Source organism: Spea bombifrons, chromosome 5 (assembly GCF_027358695.1).
Source record: "Spea bombifrons isolate aSpeBom1 chromosome 5, aSpeBom1.2.pri, whole genome shotgun sequence".
Taxonomy (NCBI): domain Eukaryota; kingdom Metazoa; phylum Chordata; class Amphibia; order Anura; family Pelobatidae; genus Spea; species Spea bombifrons.
The window spans coordinates 76,617,756-76,640,518 of record NC_071091.1 but is presented as its reverse complement, the minus strand read 5'-3'; the positions used below and the strand labels follow the sequence as shown (position 1 = coordinate 76,640,518).

General features: G+C 38.9%; 1 protein-coding gene across 1 annotated transcript in view; it reads right to left on the bottom strand.

Moving 5' to 3' along the window:
- Positions 1-1,119: 1,119 nt before the first annotated feature.
- The window catches only part of LOC128497703 (laminin subunit alpha-1-like), a 54,051-nt gene continuing 32,407 nt past the window's right edge, over positions 1,120-22,763 (bottom strand). Inside the window, 23 exon segments of the mRNA XM_053467864.1 lie at positions 1,120-1,327; positions 2,413-2,635; positions 3,855-3,988; positions 4,514-4,622; positions 4,900-5,058; positions 5,704-5,893; positions 6,866-6,981; positions 7,573-7,753; positions 8,112-8,300; positions 8,607-8,758; positions 9,409-9,579; positions 9,960-10,074; positions 10,422-10,563; positions 10,728-10,872; positions 11,199-11,349; positions 13,149-13,273; positions 14,646-14,796; positions 15,251-15,384; positions 15,985-16,128; positions 16,703-16,857; positions 17,930-18,112; positions 20,922-21,038; positions 21,621-21,723. Of these exon segments, the coding sequence (XP_053323839.1) occupies positions 1,167-1,327; positions 2,413-2,635; positions 3,855-3,988; positions 4,514-4,622; positions 4,900-5,058; positions 5,704-5,893; positions 6,866-6,981; positions 7,573-7,753; positions 8,112-8,300; positions 8,607-8,758; positions 9,409-9,579; positions 9,960-10,074; positions 10,422-10,563; positions 10,728-10,872; positions 11,199-11,349; positions 13,149-13,273; positions 14,646-14,796; positions 15,251-15,384; positions 15,985-16,128; positions 16,703-16,857; positions 17,930-18,112; positions 20,922-21,038; positions 21,621-21,723 (3,450 nt within the window). The 3' untranslated portion in view covers positions 1,120-1,166.

Genomic DNA, 22,763 nt, shown 5'->3' with positions numbered 1-22,763 from the left:
GAGAGATAAGGATTGGTGGATTGGTAAGGGTTGCAGAGCTCAGGTATGGGGCAGAAGAGGGAGTAGTAAAGCCCCGATACAAGGCAGGGGGTGGTAATGTTCCAGTACAGTGATGGGAAAGTCTGATGCGGGGCAATGCTCTTATTCTGTGGGCTGAGGTATAGCACAGCTCGCTGTTTCTATATAGCACAGTCAGTATAATGCCCCCACACAATGGCTGGGCTAAGGCCGCTTCTCACTGGCTGTGACCCATAATATAATCTGAAAATTAGTAAATTAAACTAAAAAAATAACATTGTCCAATGGGACACCATTGTTGCAGTTCTCAAAAATATGTATTAAGAATATGTATTAATATGGAATCTGCAATACTTTTTAGTGTTATAGCTGCAAAACTTGGATATTAAGTATTTATGTTTTGGAATTCATTGTAAATCGGATGCACAGTCTAAGTTAGTTATGAATAAATAGCAGATACAGATTTGTTGTTTATGCAGAGAGGGTAATAAAAATCAAAGCTATCAGTCATTATTTTTAAAGAAGTCATGCGTATTTTATTGTAAATCATTTTGAGAAATGTTTGCATTTTAACAGCTCTTAAAACAATTAGCACTGAGCAAAAACAAAATACTGTCAGATTCTCAGCAGCAAATGTATAAAGAAAAATATTTCAATTCACTGCTATCCTACTGGAGGTATTTGTTGTATTTTTCCTCAAAAAAAAATTAAATTGCTAAAACTTTTAAAAAACAAGTTCCTGAGTTGGAAATATGAATTAAAAAGTTTTGGAGCACCATTGAGAAAATGGGGTAACAGTTAATAAAAAAAGATATATTTTCACATTAGATCAAAACTGCCACCCAAGGTCCTATGGCAAGGAGACAGGCCCCAAATGCTTTACCGTGTTCTTAGAAGACCTGGGAAATTCAGGGGTTTTGTGTACTGAATAACAGATTAAATAGGCTCTGTGTCCCTGTATCACCCAATATGTGTTTATATTTCAGATGGTGTCGTTGGCAGCACTTTGTGAGCTAATATTACTTCATGCTGTTACTTAAAGAGCTGGTTCCAAACCTACTTTGAGAATAACAGCATGGAAGTATAGACCTCCTCTACTTGATAACATCTTGTTCGATGAATGTATATGTAGGAGATATGTCTCCTGTTTATTGTTCTGTTCCAGGACAGGAATGAGGAAAGACTCCGCGCATTTCAAAGGCTTTGCTGAAATCACTGGCTTCGGTCTGCGTGCCCTTCACCAGTTTCATGTTGCGTATGCATCCGTGGAATGAGGTCTGGCTGGTCAAGCAGTTTTGCTTCACATCAGCTACATACGAAGGAAAAAAACAAAGAAAAAGAGTGTCAATGTTTGTTTTCATTCCATTCTGTGCACATTTGGGGACAGTTGTGGGGAAGCTGACATAGTTGTCAAAGGTGTTCCTTCACCTATGTAATTTGTGTATATATATATATATTTCACTGATTATTATTATTATCTTTAACAAAAAAACTGATAAATCAGGAGGGCCCTGCTCACAATTAATTTTTATAATTTTGTATTTATTTATATATTATAAATATTATATATAATATGTTTTCCAATTTATCAAACAAATCATAAATTAAAAGTAGGTCCTTTCGAATATGGCTTTGGCTGTGATATGGATATTCATCAATGTATCAATGTAATAGCAGATTTAATAGCTTTCTGTAAGCAGTAAAAGGGATAGAACAAGGAGCCGGATACAGTGAAGCACAGCATTTACTTTAACAAAGCGCCGGCACACAGAATTTCATGGTGAATGTTTTCCCTTAATAACTTGATATAACTTTAAAATGTGGACTGGAAGAGTTAAAACAAATGGAGCTTGCAATTATTACATTAACCTGTGATCCTGGAAGTTGTTTATACATCTTACTTACATTCCTACTATTAGTGACTCAAACTTCCTTCCCTATGGCTTTATGTTTTCACAGTGCCTCGCCTTATTTAATTAAGTAGACACAACACTGGTGACGTGATGGAGCCCACACTATTTTACATTGCATTTTAAATGTTTGGAGACATATCGTTTTATATTGAGCTTACAAACGGAGATCATTTTGAGGTATCGTGCGCCTGTATATGTAAATATATGTATAAGGATGTTGGCTTTGATAACAAAGTAATAAATAAAATACATTCTAGTTGTGTCGGCTGTGGCAAAAGCGGGCTTTAAGTAATGATATACAAATACGAAAGTTTAAAGGTGTAAAAACTGAGGTCTCAATTGACCTTACCGAGAAGGTGTTAGATAAGTCTAAGATAAGCTATCCTAAATCTAAGACAAGACCACAGACACATTAGTCAATGAGTCAGGGGATACTCTAACCAGAAATAATTCTTTGAAGATTACGGTAAATTGCTCTTACCCGGATAGCCTCCAACATAAATCGGATTGTTAGTGTCTGCAGAGGTTGACTGGACATGTGGGCTCTCTGCATTCACAACATTTCCATCCACCGTAAGGACAATGCGATGTTTAATTTTACTGGCCTGAAGCTTATGCCACTTGCCATCACATAAAGAGCTGGGGCTCTCTGGCTTGTACACTGCTGTTATTCTGCCGGCACCATTATTAACATGGAACAAAACCTGTCAAAATAGAACGCAATGATTAAATCAGTTCTGGTCATATAGTTAATATTATCATTTCAAGATCATCCTTTTGATGGTACAGACCACTCTTCTCCTGATGCCTTGATGGTCTGCACTCTAGCAGAGACAAGAGGCACTGGGTCATCATAACCAGGCTCCCTTGGTCTCTGTGCATGTAGACCTCCACTGAAGGAGGAGAAAAGAGATACTTGCCACTGAATTCACAGATCCTCCTACTCCACAATATAAATTATGCACATGAGTCTTTGGATCCCATTATAATGTCTCTGGTTTCGCTTTTGTGACACTACTCATCTGTTGCAGTTGTGTGTGCTCATGAAGTAGACAACAGGGCAGTGTGCTCAATCAGCCCATTAGAATACGTCATCACATACTTGTTGTTGTCCACTATTCATTCAACATAGGGCTAAACGTTATGTGTATGTAGATATACCATGGGTCTCTTGTGGAACTGAGATACCGTGTCAAGACAAGGTGCGAGTCTCTGGCTGGAATTAGGACAATATGGTATAAAGCCCAACGGACTGTCACCATCAAAATGTTTACATAACCTGACAGGAAGAGCATTGTCCCCAAGACTCCTGGCTTTGTTTTTGTTATTTTTAGGTGACAATATTTAGCAACATTTCCAACCCCAACGTCTATGACTCTGGCAAAGAGCAGTGGCTGTAGGTGGTTTCAATAAATTAATTTACTTATGCTAAAGTATGTGACAGTTCCCCCTTAAAGTATCACACTAGATGGATCTATTGGAGACACCATGGATGATGCCTGTTAGGGGCAAGGAAGAAATGGTCTGAGAAAAAAGAAAACCCATTTGTAAGATGAGGTAAACATCCTCCTCTCTGAGGGTGGATCTGTGTGCATTACACACTTGCATCCATCAGCAAAATCACAGGCAGAATGTATTTCCTACAAAGCATTAAAAAATGTAGAAATGAGCTGGAAGATGTCAAGGATGTGCTACGTCCTTGGCAGGAAACATTTGAGAATCAACAAACTCATCTCATTTGTCTATGTTTTACAAAAACTGTTTAGCGTTTAATTAAAATGAAACACATTATAGGACATTTCAAGGTTTATAACCTCAGTGTTTTCTTATGCATATTTGATTCCTAGAATTCTGTCACTATACAGTTATAATTACATTTCTGATGTCAAAAGCATACACAAAGGACAGCCAAAAGATGCTTACCTTGCCATGTATGATTTCCAGGCCAATGGCATCAACTTTAGCGCTGCTAATTCCAAGAAGAACACCGTTCATCTGTGTAGTGCGGAACTCGAGAGACACGTTTACGTCTGAGCGGACTTTGTACCCCTCTTTAACTACAAACCAAAGATTTATAACGTGTATATTAATTATATACTTGTAGGTTCCTCAGCAAGCAATACTTGTGAATTTTTAAAACAAAAGAACTCTACATTTATTGTAATGCTTACTGTAACAGATCATTGTAAAGAATCAGATATTTTCTAAGAGAAAGGATGCATCATATGTGATGACCATACCTGATATGTTAATTCTTTAATAGACCATAGTGCAGATTTTATGTAGTGACACACCAGATGTGTTCACCAAATGACTAATACCAGTCCTTGTGGAAACCTTGACCTGTCATTATTTAAACATATATCTAATTAAGTCACCTGCATTCAAGCAGGGATATCAATCAAAACATACTGGTAGTAAAAGCACCAATTGGGAGTCTAATTTGGTTTATTGGAAATTATGTTAATATCAGCTTTATTATAGTATTAAAGTTATAGAGTTTGATCTAGAAACAGTAAGTGTTCACAATAATTATTATTTCTTAAAACCATGATTTAACCATAATTAAACCCGATAGGAACAGTAGCAGTAGCACTTATTTACTGCGTGTATGGAGATAGCGCTCTCCTTATCCAGTTGTTTGTTATTAATGGCAACTTTGCCAATGCATGCTGGGACACTGTGTGTGATCTAAATGAAAGAGAGAATGACGGCTAATTAGTACATTGCCACCTCTTGTTAGCAGCCATTTGGCCACAACTGTTTTCATTCCGAGACAAAACAAGCAACCAAGTGCACAGAAATAGAATTTGAGGGAATTTGGCTTATCTGCCTGTCCATCTTTTTCTACCTACAGTCAGTCCTCAAACTGTACTTGGCCATCAATAGCCTGATAGCATGTGCAATATAATATATATAATATATTTTTGTCTCCAAAGTTTTGTTTCAATACAAGCAGTTTACTTACATTCCCAATGCTCTTCGCTGTATAGTCTAGTGGAAGCCCACCAAGATAAAGCTTCCCTTCCACATCCAAAGTATTGCTGTCCCCTGGAGCACTAACTGATGCTGATTCCTGACCATCAATAGTAATCGTACCTTTTCTTTTATAATATTCTGTTATTACCTGAAAAAAACAGATGGCTGTGACATATAATAATAAAGACAGGATACCAGATTGAGCAAAAAATTATATTTCCTAAATACTCTAATATACGTTCATATTCTTGCTTCTTAATATGCATTTCATATTAATGAATGTATTATAACAGTGTTGTGTGACTTCATTAAAGGGCCACTTCAGTCTGTACACTTACAAATATCACCACCAGTGCATCGACGAGCACTAATTCATTTTTGTTTGTTGAAATGATGATTTTCAGTATTATCTTTGCTGTATGGTGTCGATGAAAGATAGGCATAGAGACGGATTCTAATAACGAAATGATTGGCCATTGTGCAATAGATTAAAAAGGTGAAATAAACTAATGATGAGGCAGAGGTTTTCTTCTTTTGTAGGATATAACCAAACCTGGGAACTCTTGGTAATTTCCCAGGGAGTAAATGTGATCAAACGCTGGTCTCCGGCCCGCATATTGAATGCACACGTGAGAAAGCAGAGCCTTACCTAGAGACTTACTTAAACAGAGTTTTACTATAAGTTCCCAGGCATGGTTATAACTCAAATACCAGCTAGTTGAGATTTTTGGGGGTTGATAATGATAATTGTTCACATCTTAAGTAACTGAAAATATAAGCAGCAGTCACTTACTGAGTGCCACTTTCCATCATTAATAACAGCCGTATGGAAAGCCTGAGTCCGTCCTTTTCCCATATCAAATAAGAAATAAAGTTTCCCTTCATGAAGTTGAAGTGCAGCGTAATACATCTGGTTCTGGTGAGCCATATAGTAAATAAGACCACTGGTGGCATATGTCCTGAGAGTTATCTGTACAGAGAGTCTGGGAAAAAGAATTTTATTTAATTTCATATTTCTTTTTCAGAAATGACTATAAATTACCAGTTTTCCACTAATCCATGAAGGAGTATATACTTGCAATTTTATCAATTATTTCCATTAATAAGCAAAACATATTAAATAATATAAAAGCAGATTTAAAAGTGTATTGTAATCAGTTTGATTTTAGAACATTTTGTAATTACTATGATGTATTATACATCAGGTAGTGACATGTAGGTCACCGGCAGGAACTATATCTCCCACGATGCTCACGCAGCATCCTTAAATGAAAAGTCTAGTTTCCAAAATAGTTTTATTATTTCATTTTGCATTGACTCCAATGTATTTTACTGAAAATTAGGGCATACAACCTTTAGTGATAGGAGTTAACATATCTATCTCATTTAAGGCCTCTACTGACAACTGGACGCATTAGAATGCAAACATCATCATACTCAGAAGCAGTCTGATTGTCACTGACAAGCATGGGAGTTCTACTGCACATGTGCAAGAAGCATACTGCAGTATGAACCTTGCTCTCAGTAAAGGTGCTGGAGGAGGAGTTAAATGAAAAATAAAAACTTGAATAACTAAAGAATGTTTGCACAGTTCTGCATGCAGTAAAATGATATGGAGTCCATGCAAGATGCATTTAACATGGAAATAGGGCTGGAGTGCTTAGTCAAAGAAAATAATCTCATTTATTCCTAGCTTAGTATCATGGTAGTTGTGGTTCCTCAACAAAAGGAACTGTACAAGCCGGATACCCCTACCAAATAGAGCAAAATCAATTGATTAAAAAACATGACAAAATAACAAATCCATCAGTTGACGTGAAACTGTAACCTGAGCATATCACCATAAAGGTTTGTCGACATCTCTTTGAAAGTTATTATAACATGTTTACTTGTCTTGGAAAGTACATATGTTCTTAAATATTATATATTTATAATCAGCTTTACAATGTACTTACTTTCTTCTGACAGCTGATTGGTCAAAAGGCAGTACAATGTGGCTTCCCTGAGTGAGGCCAAACTGGTGAGCATCTGGCACATGGTCCGGCTTCATCTCCAGTGCACACTGCAATGGCTGCAGGCAAAAATGTCACTTTTATAGATATATTGATTTGACAAATAAATATAATATTAACTACATTTTCAAACACTTAAAATGCCTTAGCTTTTTAAAGGACAGGAGTTGTGAACTAACCAGTGGTGAGGATAAACTGGTTAAGGACCTAATATCTGTATGAAAAATAACGGTTTTATTAAAGCTACATTTTCTTAAAATAGATTTTACGGCATTGGTCCTAGAGGAGCAGCATACTCATGTAACAAGATGTAGACACACATGACCTTCTAGGGACCCCTGGAAACATTTTTACCCCACAACTTAGACTGCCATTTTTTATGGAACCTACGTATCAGCACCATGGTATAACACAAACCCTACTGTTCTTTCCGATGGGACACCGTCTACTAATAGATCAGTTGTTGCAGAGCTAGCTGACCCCTAGGAATTCTGGGCTTAGCTTCTGACCCTTTTTGCCACCCCCGAATGATAAACCACTGCCCCTGTTTGATTCAAAATTTACTGGAGTCGTTCATTCTTAATTTGCACGGAACTCATGGTTTTTAGAAAACCTTATTGAATGGGAATTTCTAGAATAGACTGTTTTACCTTAGTTACAAATGATTTCTGTATGGGGGTAGTTAATTTTCTCTCTGTGACAGGCTGAGCAGGCGTTGCAGTCGGCAGAACTTCCACTTCCAGCTGGGCAATGGATTTAGGCTTCTCTGACAGCATGCAGCTATCCATATGAACCCCCTCATATTTCAGGACATTGGTGAAATCCATCTGCCTTTATTGCAAAAGGGAAAATGTATTATTTTGTACAGTTTATTAGCAGTTTATTTTTTCCTTAAAAAGAGAATTAACACTTACATAAAACAGAGTACATAAACTAAACAAAAATAAAAGTTGAGATTATTTAAATATTTTATAAACTAAAATAAAAGTTGTTTAAATATTTTATAAGCTAAAATATATTTGTATAAATAAGTGTTGAGTTATTTTATTTAATTAAAAATATTGGTTAACATAAGCATTAAAACAGAACTCCCGCCATTGTTATTGCTGTTATCAGTTTAAAAATAAGTTATCTAAAGTTTTGTGCTTTTTTTGGATTAATGCATATTAGACAGTTTGATGAAACTTACTCCATATTTACAACCAGATTGCGTATACATCCGTAGAAAGACTGGCTTGTTTTGAGGGGGGCTGTACCCATTTTACCAGGGACGCCACCGACATAAAAATTGGAAGCATTTATAGAGATGGAATCGACAGATGGTCCGTTCATCTTCACCTCGGAAGGTTTTCCTTCATCCACTTGTACATTCACAAGTCTAAAAAAATAATGTCCAAATTGTCAATTCTGCCCACTTGACCCACTTGATAACTGAAGTCATAGAATGTATATTTTTCTCTAGCAAAGATTACAATATCTTAACATATTATAATTAACATATTAATTATAATAATTAACTTTATTTATGGAACTTTATTAAATTCCTAAAATTTTAAGAGGTTTCTATTATATCTTTCCCTTAAAATGTATCATTTGTCATATATGAAGAATATGAAACATTCCCTGATGCATCTTTCTACACTTTCTAGAGTTTATAATATAAACCTATATGTTTTGCAATTACCTCTTGTTCCGGATGACAATAATAGAGTGTTCTTGTCCATCACTAAAGGTTCCAGTAGGAGATTTGATGATGACCTTTCTTGTGCTGGCACCATCCACAGGGTTGATATGGAATTCAATATGTCCATTCACCAGCATTATAGCAAAGAATGGCTAGATGAAAATATATGGTTTTAAAATCTATATGTTAGTTCTGAGGGCTGAGATTCCCATCAAAGAGATACAAGCACATGGATAGTACTGATTTATATACATTCAAGGACCACATGAGGCCCTTGTCACGGAAGAATGTGCATGCAAATAAGGTTAACAATTATCACCTTTGCCTCTAATTGTTAACCTTATTTTGCATGCGCCTACCCAGAATCCCGTGTGGTTGTGGCAGCACCATGAGATTTCTGAGGGAAAAACAAGCCTCCTGGCTTGTCTGGTGTCTGTAGATGAGAGTTTAATAATACTTCTACTACCCCTTAAACCCTTAGGGGTTTCCATCACCTTTTACCCACCATAACTTATGTAATGGTTATATACATCATTATATACGGTCTAGTGCTAGTAACATTTTGATACACATGATATAAAAAGTACATTTACATTTATAGGACTCATCTTGCTTTTCAAGCAAACTACAGGTTAGCTGTTATAATAAAATATCTGCCCTTCTTTGGAGCTCTCTTTGTCCTGCAACAGGGACCAATCACCAAGCTCTGTAATTTTATAAAACCGTCATAAATCTGAATTATTTGTGTAAATATGTTTCATAAAATTATAATAATAATAATAATAATCATTTGATTACTCACCAAGAGAGCTTGCCTGTGACTGAGTTTTTCCGCTCCCTTGCCAAATCCAGCCACGATAATTCCAGATTCATTGAGTGTGGAGAACGATACCATTAGCTCTGATTCTGCTGCCAATGATACTGGCTGCATTTCCACGTAGCCATCTTTTAAAACGGTAATGCTACGAGTTGGCTACGGCAGGAGAAAAAGACACAAAAATACTTTAGTGGTTGGATTCAAAATCATTCACTCAGATTACAGTGGATTAAAAATTGTGGAGTCTCACAGATGCTATCAAATGAATAATAACATAAATAATAATATGCTTATTGGTTGATAGATATGCAACCGATAATCAGATTAAATGTACCTGATTGTAGATGCGGTAAGGTAAATGTATAAACTTCAGTTAATGCATCTATGATAACCTAAACTGTATTGAATTTAGTAAGTGAAGAAAAGCAGGAGTTTGTAGGAGAGCTGCGGTAAATAATATATGAGGTGACTTCTGAGACATTTCACTGATTATAATTGGCATTGCCTCATACAATTTGGATAGGAAGGTTTCTTACCTCCAGTTTACAGCCTTTTCTTACACCATAGGCATTTCTTAGCAAGTCAAAATTTGAGCGGGAAATCTCCAAGTTCTTTATACAGCCCACATATGACCTGCTGCTAAGCTGTTTTCTAAAATCAAGAAAGATTTGCAATTGATGTGATAAAAACATAATGAACATGTTTGAAAATGTTTTAGATAAAGGATACTTTCTTTATACTAAGTTTGAATAATCTTCGTTGGCTTGAAGTAAAAATTTTCATAAAAATTGTGTAGTTGAGTTGCATTTAAACACACATCTCTTCTAAGGGGAGCCATCATTAAAACATTTAATTTAGCTTTACTGCAAGATTCATCCTTTGGAAGATCAGCCTGGGATCAAATCATTTCTTCTTGTTTTCAAACAGATGTTTTATTTACTAATGCAGTTTATGTTCGTCCAAAAATCTACAAAGAAAATTATAACTAGACGTAATACCTAACACTCCTGGATCTGGGAAGTCCACCAATATAAATAGGATCCTTATCTGACCGGTTAAGGTCTGAAGCAACGCCTGGAGCTTCTCCTTGCTTGGTTTCTCTCTGGGTTGAGTTGTAGGAATCCATCACAGCCAGTATACCTTTGTCACAAGAGAACACATCGGTCTTAAAACGAAACTTCAAATACTTCACTAGTTGAAATGATCTACAACAAGTTCTTAGAGGCCCAAAAACTTTTAAAAAAGTGTCAAGGATGGCCACGACAGACACTTGACTGGTTTGTGTGTGTGAGCTTCAGCCGTACCTTGCTTCCTGTTGCGCTGGAAGGCTACTTTATGCCATGCTCCATCATTATAGCGTCCATCTGTCATCAGTATCAGAGGTCCTGATCCCAATTCGACAGATACTCTCAGTTTACCGTCCACCATTTCCATAGATAAATAATCTCGCTGATAAAACAAGAACGAAGTTTGATCAACTTTGTTGAACCATACTGAGCAGCTAAACACTAGGATGTTAAACTTATTTCACCAATGTGTCTACCAGTTAAATAAATTAGTTTAAAAAAGCGAACCTTGACTTATTCTAAACATCATCTGGGTATTGCTTTAAGGCTTGGGTTCATCAACAAGTAAACAGCTGGACCAAAAGCCAAGCACCAAAAAGCAAGGGATTAGCAAAAAAACATGTGTTTTCATTTTTAAATGATTAACTTTTAGAACGTAGAAAACAATAGCTGGAAAGAAATGAAAATAACTAAAGGGCAAGGTCTTACTGTTCCATTGGAAGCAAGATACAAAAGAAGGCCATTTGGAGCGAATGTTCGGAAATGGATAACTATCTGAGATGAAGTGGAACGAAGCGTCTTCTCTACAATAGAATATCCACTGCCGTCAAAATGGAAAGCAGTTTCTTCTTCTCGTGGGCTACAAATACAAAAGGGAAAATTTCAGTCAAGCCGTATCGTGGTGGACAAATGCTGGCACTACAAGTGCCATTGAGATAACTAGTATATGATTAAGAATAGCATTGCAGGTGGATATATCACAATTAGGCAAGTTTAATACCGGTATATGATTTAACAAGGGGTAACAACATTTACTCATCTCCATGTTAAAATCAAGTGTAATTATTAGCAGGGCTCTACCGGGGAGTTGAATTGGGCCAGACACAGGCACTTTAAGGCCAGCAGCCCATAAGTGACGTATGTATGCAGATGCAGGCTACACTCTTACACTCTCTCATGGTGCAGCTGCACATTAAAAGGCCAGATCTGGCATGCAAGTGGCAGTTAAGGTAAGTGACTGGCGACAGCTGGCACCGGCCAGCTGTATACCTGTTGACTTACTATAGCTATACTCATTGCAAACGACTATGACAAGCATGGAGCGTGTCCACGGTTTATGCTTTTATAGGAGTAACTATGTAACTATCTGGCATTATGTAGAACTTATTAATGCAAACAACTACATAACTAACATTTGGAATACACCAAGAACTTAGATCCCTGCAGAAGTTTTACGCCTTATAACGCTCTTGCTGGTCAATATAAATTGTAATATTGCCACCTGCTGGTATGAACGTGTCATAACTACTCACTCACAAACAGTGGTGTTACGAAGGGATGAATCCTACATTCATATAATTGACATTTGTAATATTTAGGGGTGTCCCATCACCCATTAATTTGCAGGACATATATATATACATTTTACTTGTGGCTGAGTACTGCTACCTTGCAGTATGTACTCATAGAACAGTTCAATAACCGATTTCATGTATCTGATTTTCAATTGTGGGTAGCATGTGAAAATCTACATAATTCTACATTGTAACGCATGCTGGACCCCCATTTTAGGAAGATTATCCGTTATATACATATGTCATGGCTAATGGCAGATGTGTGATTCTACATTGGAATTGGTTATTGCTTCTCCAAGAACTGCACAAAGGGAAAAATCAGCACGTGTTTAAAAAAAATCTTTGAAAATAAATAAGAAGTGATTACTAATAGTTATTTAGGACTTAGCATTAAAATACATAGCTAGGAAAAATATTCCTTGTAAACTAAAACAATTTACACATTTGCATATTTTAACACATTCCTAAAGCGTACCCACTTTTTATGAGAAAGTAATAAAATATGTTTTAGCCATGCTCTGTAGGAAAAAATAAAAATAGAATCAATGTGTCCATTTTTAGTGATTAAAGCTGGTATCTGTGTTAGAGGCGAGTACAATTTTCCATAAAAAGATAAAACCAAAAAAAAAAAAAAAAAAAAAATCTATAAAATCACGCTCTCTGCTTCCTGCAGGAATTCCAGCATCATTTAAATTTCCAGACGTGTAAAAACAAGTAGAAAACACTTTTCTTAGAATTTTCCATATATTTAAATGTTTTCTATTTTGGTGTGAAACTGTGCCTCTAACAGTAATGATGGGCTGAACATGAAAAGAAACAGAATATCCTCCTGCAGCCACTTTTGGTTTAATAATAGTATGTCTGGCTTCTATCTGAATACCCATTATAGGTTTTTGCATTTTACATATTTATTTTGTTGACAAAATATTAAATAAACCAAATATATTTTATTTTATTAATTAGGGGGGGGGGCAGAAGAGCTTCTCTAAAGAAGATAAGTGAGCTTACAAAACATACATTAGTAAAAGGTAGCATGGCAACAATATAGAAATAGCATTAATACTTTTAGGAAGCTAAATAATACCTTCCATAGCATCCACCACATTTGCCCTCTCTCTCAACATAGTTCCATAAACCAATGGAGTGCCCATTAAGGAACGCCTCGCCCATGCAACCTTTAAAATCTGTGGTCTTGACTGCTGTTGATTTCTAGGAAAGAAAAATACACGGATAATTAGCCATGGGATTTGTTTATACACGTTTTAATGTTATTTTAAAAATATATTTTCCTAACTATATCGGAAAGCAGAACCTCTCCTGATGTCTTTAGGCAGCCTACAGGTCTGTATCTAAGTGTGACAACATCAGGCAAGCCCTACATACTACCTATGGAATAATGCATACATATTTTAGGTAGAGGACATCAAAGGTCTGTCAAATGCCTGTTGAACAAACATGTTTTTGGACTGTGTTCTAGCACACTTCTTTTTGACTCTGCTCAGACATCTTGAATGCATCCTAGGTTACAATGTCACAAAGATACTGATTTTGGCTTAAGCCAGTGTCTACATGCCAAGCTATATCTACTGATATGCTTAATATCCATGAGGAAGGGAGAAGGAGTGTGAACCAGAGGAGGGTTTGGGTTGCTCCAGGTTTCTGTACACCTATAAGATGGTTTTCCTAAATATAAAAATATATATGTATATATATATATATATATATATATATATATATACCGTATTGGCTCGGATATAGGCCGCCCCCGTATATAGGCCGCACCCTAAAAGTCTGGTGCTTTTTTAAAGAAAAAGTTTTTTTCTTTAAAAAAGCACCAAAAAAAAAAAAAAATGCTGCCACTCTGTCCCCCCTCCCCGAGATATGCTACCACTGTCCCCCCCCCCGAGATACGCTACCACTGTCCTCCCTCCCCGAGATATGCTACCACTGTCCTCCTCCTCCCCCCCGAGATACGCTACCACTGTCCTCCTCCTCCCCCCCGAGATACGCTACCACTGCCCCCCCCCGAGATACGCTACCACTGTCCTCCCCCCCCGAGATATGCTACCACTGTCCTCCCTCCCCCCCCGAGATACGCTACCACTGTCCTCCCTCCCCGAGATATGCTACCACTGTCCTCCTCCTCCCCCCCCGAGATACGCTACCACTGTCCCCCCCACAGAGATATGCTACCACTGTCCTCCCCCCCCCCGAGATATGCTGCCACTGTCCTCCTCTGCCCCCCCCCTCCTCGACTTACCGGAGCAGACTCCCGGGTGTCTTGCGGGGCCGGCGGGGGACATCTACGCAATACGCGTATGCAACTTCCGGTGCCGGTGCCGGTGCGGCCTATATTCGAGCCAATACAGTATATATATATATATATATATATATATATAAACACTTCTGTTTCACAATGATACAGCAACAACGGTGCAAGAAGACCAAATTATGGAGCTTGAGTCTATAATATGATTAATCATTTTTTTTTTTCTATATTGTAGGTTTAACCATGTCTACAATTATTATAGGTAACAAATAAGTTCATGCTCAAAAAATGCATTTCATCTGGGAAATATACCTGTAATTGTCCTCCTATTCCCCCAACAAACATCAATGTTGAGTTATCGATGTGGAGTATGGATGATGTACCAGGTGAAGATGACATTTTGGCTGTGGGCTTCTGAGAAGTGCCAATTTCTTCCACAGTCAATGAACCTGATTTACCAAACCTGTGAAGATGAACCATGGATGTTATAGCTAATGATACTACAATATCATATTTGTATAACCAACTCTCTCAACTAATTAGTTTTTGTTGTCTTTGTGTCTATCTAACTAAACGCATACATACACTGATCCTGTATAAAATGTTATAAAGTGTTTTTTTCAACCTGGAAGGAACATCTCAGTAATTGGTACTGAATTTATTTATCAGAGAAGGTCAACTATATTAATTTACGTCTCAGCGAAATTACTTTTTGATAAAAGATAAAGTACCAGAACACAAAGGAATTACATCAAAGTATAGAGTGGAAAATGTGGGGTTCAAGTTTGAAGATATTTTTTGGTGGTCAGTAAGTACAGTAAATGAACTCTTGTAGAAATCGTCACACTAAAGAACAAATCATTAAAATTCTGTACAATTGCCATATGTTTTACTGGTCACATCTAAATAAGCTTTACCTTGTTGCGTGTATTTTATGCCACTTGTTATTGTTTATCTGGATATCAGGTTCTTCGAGCCTTACAGATCCTGCGCCCAGGTCCCAAAGGAAGGAAACCTTGCCTTTCAGCATTTCTACCGCCATGAAGTCAGCCTGCAAAAAAACAAAATAAATGATCAATGTGCTAATAAAGCCCCATTTTTCAAATGCTGTAATTTCATTAACATTATGACTAGAAGTTTTATTAATAATAAAATCCTTTTCACTGTGTAATAATTCCCTGGAATATCTGTCTTCTGTATGTTCATATATACGATTACTTTAGTTGCATACTGTAGATCAAAATGACTTCAAAACTTTTGTAGCCGCTTTCATGTTCAGTGTCCAGGTAAACGCCAGGTGAATGCACAACTCATACAGAACTGAATAAAGACTCAACTCAATGGGAGAACAACTCGTAGGAAACTTTTAGCCCCCAAGTTATTGATAGTCGAACATTTCTTGGAAACGTTGATTTGAGTATCTATGGCACATAATGGAGTCTGAAGCTTAGAAGTATCCCAATGCAAGAAGGGCCAGACATTGCAAGTTTCTCCACAAGGGCAAATTTGCACTTTAAACCTGACTGTATGACTGTAGAGGGACACGATCTTTTCTTAGTAAATGTTCTTCAAATTTCTCTTTACTGCATGATACATCTGGCATTGAAATGGCTTTTTGTCAACAAATGCATGAAACATTAAAGTCACTCACTTTCGTGCTGATGCCCAGGTAGAAAAGCAGGTTGTCCGGCTCGCCGGTCTTAACATTAAGAGTTAGAGTGCTGAAATGTGTAGAATAGAGCTCTGGGTGGTAAGAGCGTACACAATCTCTGTCGGCTGAAACAGCCACTTTAATCTGAAAAAATAGAAAACAATTTATTATTAATATCGAAAAACAATTGCTCGTTCAGTGCTATGTGCTGTAGAGTGCTTTATAGCTAAATTATATAGACTATTAACAGGCCATGCCAACACCACAGCTACTTATCAAACTTATTTTATGTCAGGGTCTCTCTCCTTAAAGTGGTACTGCTGTCTCTCTTAGAAAAACTAAAAGGCAGTTATCTGTAGTGAGCTGTCTATGGTACGCAAGGGAACAGTATCCTCAATCAGTGAAATGGAAAGTGGACCAGAACCAATATTGAAATAATTCATCTATAAATCCAATTTTTGTTGCAAAGAAATGTTTGGGTTTAAAAAATATGATATGTTTTTAGATATGTGTTTTTCTTGGAAATCCGCTTCCACTTGTATGGTAACTGATTCTATTAAAAATAGCGCCTCTTTTAACCATCGAAAGGGGTTGTTTTTATGGTACTGAGATCATTATTCTAAATATGCCTTATACTATCTATGGCTGACTAAGAAGTCATCAGTAAAAGGTAATAGTTGAAACTCTCTTTTTTCCGTAACACCTTTATCACACTTACCGATGCGGCCTGTTTACGGGCCTGACTAATAAGCTCTTTAATTTCAGATAGATTTCTGCTTAGGTTTTCCTCAAGCAATTTCAAGGGTTTCAGTCTATCCAATAAAATGTTGGCCTGTGTTTCCACTTCTTTAATTCTGCTTTCCGCTGTTACCGCTGGTGAAACACAACATATTTAGGAGCTTGCACATACAGTATACATAAAAACATTAACATAGGTGAACCTAATACTCGGGCGCGTTGTGTGTTCTTAGCATGGCCTTTGTCACGAAGAAAAGTCCTACTACCGGCAACCAAGCGGCAGCTAGCCAGTTCTGCCAGTGCCTACCCGACAGCCGTCTGCAGTGCAGTCCCATCGGGCTGCAGGCAAATTTGTGATGCGCACTAGAGGGCCAACCTGTGCCGCGCAACAAGAGGCATCCCTGCGATGGATTTAAAAACCCGGAACTGCTATTAAGAAGCACCCTATTGTGTTCCTGTTACACGTATCAGGAGAATCTGCTCCAGAAAGTTCTGTTGACTCTCTGGCTTGCGATTTTGTACCTTGCTGACATTATCTGCGTCCCAAACCCAGCTATCCCGACTACCTGCGCTGTGTACCAACCTTGGCTTTTTCTGACTACTTGTTTATTATAACATACCCAGCGCTGGCTACTATCTGACCTGGCATTCTGTGGTACCTGTCCTGAGTACCTACCTGAGGCATTAAGTAGACAGGTATTCTGTACCTCCAGCAAGTGCTACATATGACTCTTCCTATATATATTATATATTATACACCTCCACACTATTTTGATCACCAAAGTCCCTGTCTTCTTATTTTGGGGCTCAACCTCTTGAGGCTGAAGGCTGAAGGCTCTATCAGGCTGAAGAACTGTGGTGTGTACGCTTCTGGTTCACAGCAGTTGTGACAGCTCTTCGGGGGGGGGAGACCATGAGCTGGTAGTCAAGCTGAAAATGGGGTCCCTTATTTCAGGAAATGTAGAATTTGACAGTAGATAAGAGATATTTGGTCAGTTTAGTCTGCTTGTCTCCAGAGTTTGAGATGACTCAATAAGCCTGGCCAAGCTCTGCTTTGGCTCTTGCTCGGGCTTTACAGAGCAGATAAAAAAATGAACAGCATATTAAACCTCTTCCACAACGATTGTACATTCTATGCCAAAGTACTCCGTGCACCCTATATTTTTGCAGAAAAGTATCGGCGAGTGCATTAATGCGGGAAACATACTCGTCTTGGATGAGTCCGCTAGAAGCTCGTTGGTTTTCCGCAGCGTGTCATTGACTTTGGACAGCGCAGAGGACGCAGTTAACACCTTTTGGTTGAAGTTCGTGATATGGTTTAAAGTGCCAGCTGCACTGACATTGGCAGACAAGGCAAGCTCTTTAGCATCTTGTAGTTTCTCACTGGTATCTGTTCCAGGGTAGATAAAGCAAATTATGAACTTTTTCGCTTTGAAAAGTGAAGTTGAAAAATTGAGAAAAGGGAAAACATTTCGAAGAAAAAGTACATATAAAGAGGCTGTTATTGAAACCTGAATTAAGGGGTGGTTCTCAATTTAGGACACAAAATCCCAATGAGGATTATTCTTATGAGGAATGAATGCAGACTAGATTTTAATACTAACCCCACACTAAATTACTCACAGACATTAATGTGGCTCCTGCAGGGGAGGGCCGGCAGCCTAAGGCCTGGGGGGCAAGTCAAGTGAAGTGGCTCCGCCCCCTCGCACTCACCTTTCACCCCTCACGCTGCTCCCATCACTATGCGGCCATCAGACTGCTGGAAAACTGATCTAAACAGCCGCTGGGTGCTGATGCCACCGGCCAGAGCTACTTTAATCCTTTTTTTTTTTATTTATTTAATACACCGGATCGGCTTGCCATATTAAAAATAAATAAATAAAGTATTAAAGTAGCGCCGGCTGGCAGCATCAGCACCCAGCGTCCATTTAAATTCGATTTCCAACAATCTGATGGCCGCATAGTGATGGGAGCAGCGTGAGGGGTGAAAGGTGAGTGCGAGGGGGCGGAGCTTTCACCCCTCACGCTGCTCCCATCACTTGGCGGCCGTTGCATACGGCCGCTGGGTGCTGATGCCGCCGGCCGGCGCTGCTTTAATACTTTTTTTTTCATTTAATAGCCGATCCGGCTTGCCATATTAAATTTAAAAAAAAAAAAGTATTAAAGTAGCGCCGGCCGGCGGCATCAGCACCCAGCGGCCGTTTAGATTAGATTTCGGGCGGCCTGGGGGGCAATTGCCCCCCGGCCCAGCCCGCCCCTGGGCTCCTGCCCTGTTGGGGATGTGGATACGCAGTTATTGTTTTGCAAGAAATAAAAGCATGGGCTTGGAAGCTCAGAGGTTATTTCAGAAATTATGCTTCTCAACATTTCAAAAGGCAAAAGAAGGACACATTTTTGTTAGGAGCACGGTTACAGCCTTTTAGTGTGTATCGAAACATATTCACAGCATTTAATGACTTATTTTGTCAGAAAATCACACTGAACAGCCATTAACAGGTAAGCAGGCCTCGCTCTCAGGAGGAAGTCTAGGCATTGTATGTCTGAACTGAATCAATAATTAAAGCTTCTGTTCCAGCAATATGTTTAGCAAATAAATCTTAGGAGACCTTTCTTTTTTTTTTTGACAGTCTCATCACATTTTCAGTTTCTGAAGCATAGCAATGTCTCATTAATGACATAAGCGTGATGTCATCATTACTGTATTCATTACGTTGTCATCACAAAACCATACATTTCTTCTTTTAGAGTCTTTTCAAATATATATAATGTCTGAGAACTTGCGGAACCTCCCTTTTAAATGCAGTGTTCCACCTACTCTAATGAATATGCCCAAGAAATAATTATTTAATACTGTATATGTTTTTTCCAGGAACATAGGCAACCAAAAAGCAGACACTAATAGATTCTTGCTATAAAAACTGAAAAAAAGTTTTGTTTTATAGGTAAAGAAGATACCTTTTACACTAGGATAAAATTCAGCTTTGTTTTGTTAATGCCCATTTGGAATGAACAGAGGATTATGCTGAGATGGTCAGGAATTAAACCGAAGCAAATCATTTATGTGTTTGTATTGTGCATCTGTACAAAGACTCTTTTGTCTGCATTTCCATCAGAGATGCACATTTTTATTAGTGGACAGGGCCGGCCTTTGGGGTGTGCGACCTGTGCGACCGCACAGGGCGCCACACTCCAGGGGGCGCCGCCGCCGCCGCCGGGTCCTCCCCCACCGCCGCTGCCGCCGCCACGGGGTCCTCCGCCGCCACGGGGTCCTCCGCCGCCGCCGCCGCGGGGTCCTCCTCCGCTGCCGCCGCCGCGGGGTCCTCCTCCTCCGCCGCCCCCTCTGCACCTAAATGAAAACGTTGTTTTTTTTGTTGTTGGTTTTTTTAACTTTATTTAACATGGAGGATGTTAAATAAAGTTAAAAAAAACCAACAACAAAAAAAACAACGTTTTCATTTAGGTGCAGAGGGGGCGGCGGAGGAGGAGGACCCCGCGGCAGCGGAGGAGGACCCCGCGGCGGCGGAGGACCCCGTGGCGGCGGGGGAGGACCCGGCGGCGGCGGCGGCGCCCCCTGGAGTGTGGCGCCCTGTGCGGTTTGAAGGGGCAGAGAGGGGGGTAGTTTGAAGGGGCAGAGGGGGGGGGGTAGTTTGAAGGGGCAGAGGGGGGGGTAGTTTGAAGGGGCAGAGGGGGGTAGTTTGAAGGGGCAGGGGGGGTAGTTTGAAGGGGCAGAGGGGGGTAGTTTGAAGGGGCAGAGGGGGGGGTAGTTTGAAGGGGCGGGGGGGGTAGTTTGAAGGGGCAGGGGGGGGTAGTTTGAAGGGGCAGAGGGGGGTAGTTTGAAGGGGCAGAGGGGGGTAGTTTGAAGGGGCAGAGGGGGGGATAGTTTGAAGGGGCAGAGGGGGGATAGTTTGAAGGGGCAGAGGGGGGGTAGTTTGAAGGGGCAGAGGGGGGGTAGTTTGAAGGGGCAGAGGGGGGGGTAGTTTGAAGGGGCAGACGGGGGGTAGTTTGAAGGGGCAGAGGGGGGGGGGTAGTTTGAAGGGGCAGACGGGGGGTAGTTTGAAGGGGCAGACGGGGGGTAGTGAGGGGGGCGACAGAGGAGTAGTTCGCACAGGGCGCCGGAACACCTAAGGCCGGCTCTGTTAGTGGAAGTACAATTTGTAGGTACAGCTAGAAGTAAATGAATACGCCTTAATGCTACTTACCATTTGGTAAATTTCTCAGAGCCAGCAGCTGTTCACTTATTTGACGTGTAAATGCATGAGTGCGTTTTTGTATTGTATCTGCTTTTGTTTTCAGATCGTTCAAATCAGACACAAGACCTATGGGAACGAACAAAAGAGTTTGAGAAGATTACCAATTTAAATATCTGAAAGGAAGAACTGTCAATGACAAACAAGTGTCGGGCATAAGAAATTGGATTTTTATTTTTCTCAGTAGGTGTTTCTGCTCTGTCTGATGATGGTAACTTCACGTTGTCATACTGAAGTGTCATTTGATTACAGTGCGGATGCCACGTAACCTTTCAGCTTCCATTTTTTGTTTAAAACATCCAAAATGACACAGAATCACTGAAATAAACAGTAATCTATTTGTATGCAGGCCTGGACTGGCCAACTGGCAAACCGGGTAAATGCCTTGTGGGCCAGTGCCAGATGGCGCTGGTCACTTACCTTTACTGTCGTAGATCTGGCTGCCAGCTGGACACACGAAGCTGGACACTGCAGAGGTATAGGAGTGTGGCATGCGTCCTCATATAACCATTCTTTTATTGGATCAAATAAGAATGTCTATCATTGGGGTCTATAAAAGTAGCTAATACTCCTAAAGTCATGTAAAGCTATGGTACTGACAGAAATATAGTATAATATGGTACGAAACTATCAAAGTTCCCAGACCCTTACCTTCCGTGCTAAGACTTAAATTTTTGGCCTCATTCAGAAGTTGTGTGCTGAACTTCATAGAATTTTTTGGTGCAACTTGTAAAGATCCATTTGCCCCTGAAACCTTTTAAAAGAAAACATATCGTTATCAGATTTTTTAAATGATGTAATAAGTCAAAAATGATTTGTGTTTGTTTGTGTTCTTAGAGTAAAAGTTGTAGTTTCAGTGCTATACCTGCAGTGATAAAATGTTAACCATGGTCAGTAAGGTAGGTTGGGGAATTAAGCTCAAGTCAGGTGGTATATATTGTCTGTCATTTACACATTTATCAAGTGCTATTAAAGAAAATAACTGCATTATATCTTAATATTTGGTCAAGGATGCCATTTGTTGGCACCATACATATTTTAATATGAACGCTATAAGAACAAATCAAATGGACAATTAAAAAAAACTGGTTATAGGCAACACTATGATGTAGGCATTGGATAACTACTAAAAACTAAGCACAGCAGAAACAGTCCCAATATAAAATGTTGCATTTAGAACAAAATGAGTTCTAGGATATGGTACTTTTTCAAAAAGTTATCTACATGTTTGGGGGTCCATAACCCTGAGATCCAATAAGCTTTTTGCATTGTTGTGATGTGAAGGACAAAATAGATTCTAACACTAAGCAAATAGAGGTCTGGAAAGTGATGGGATGTTGATGCTTTCACATAACACTGGAGATCTAAGTTATTATTTTACTTTAAGGAGAATTTTGTTTGTGACCAGATGCATTCTATAGTTCTTCTCTGGGTTTCGTGTATGATTTCTGTCATTGTAAGACACATTTTCTGGGTTACTGTATTACAGGGGTACCTGGCCAGGGAAGCCACTACTTATCGAACACTATGGATTTGTTGGATTTTTTTGCCAGGTAACTAAACTATACATTAGTGCTTACTTTTTAGGGCTAAAACCTTAGGCGTCATATCATATAGTTCATAGGGTTAACTGATGAAAATTATACAACCTAAAAATGAACTAGCAATTCTTACAGGTCTGATCTTAAGTAACAGTGAGTGGACATTAGTAGTGACATTATTTCCAATAAACATTAACCAATCTAGTTAATATAATAATCTGAAAAATAAAAACCCACGTTCTAATAAAATGTG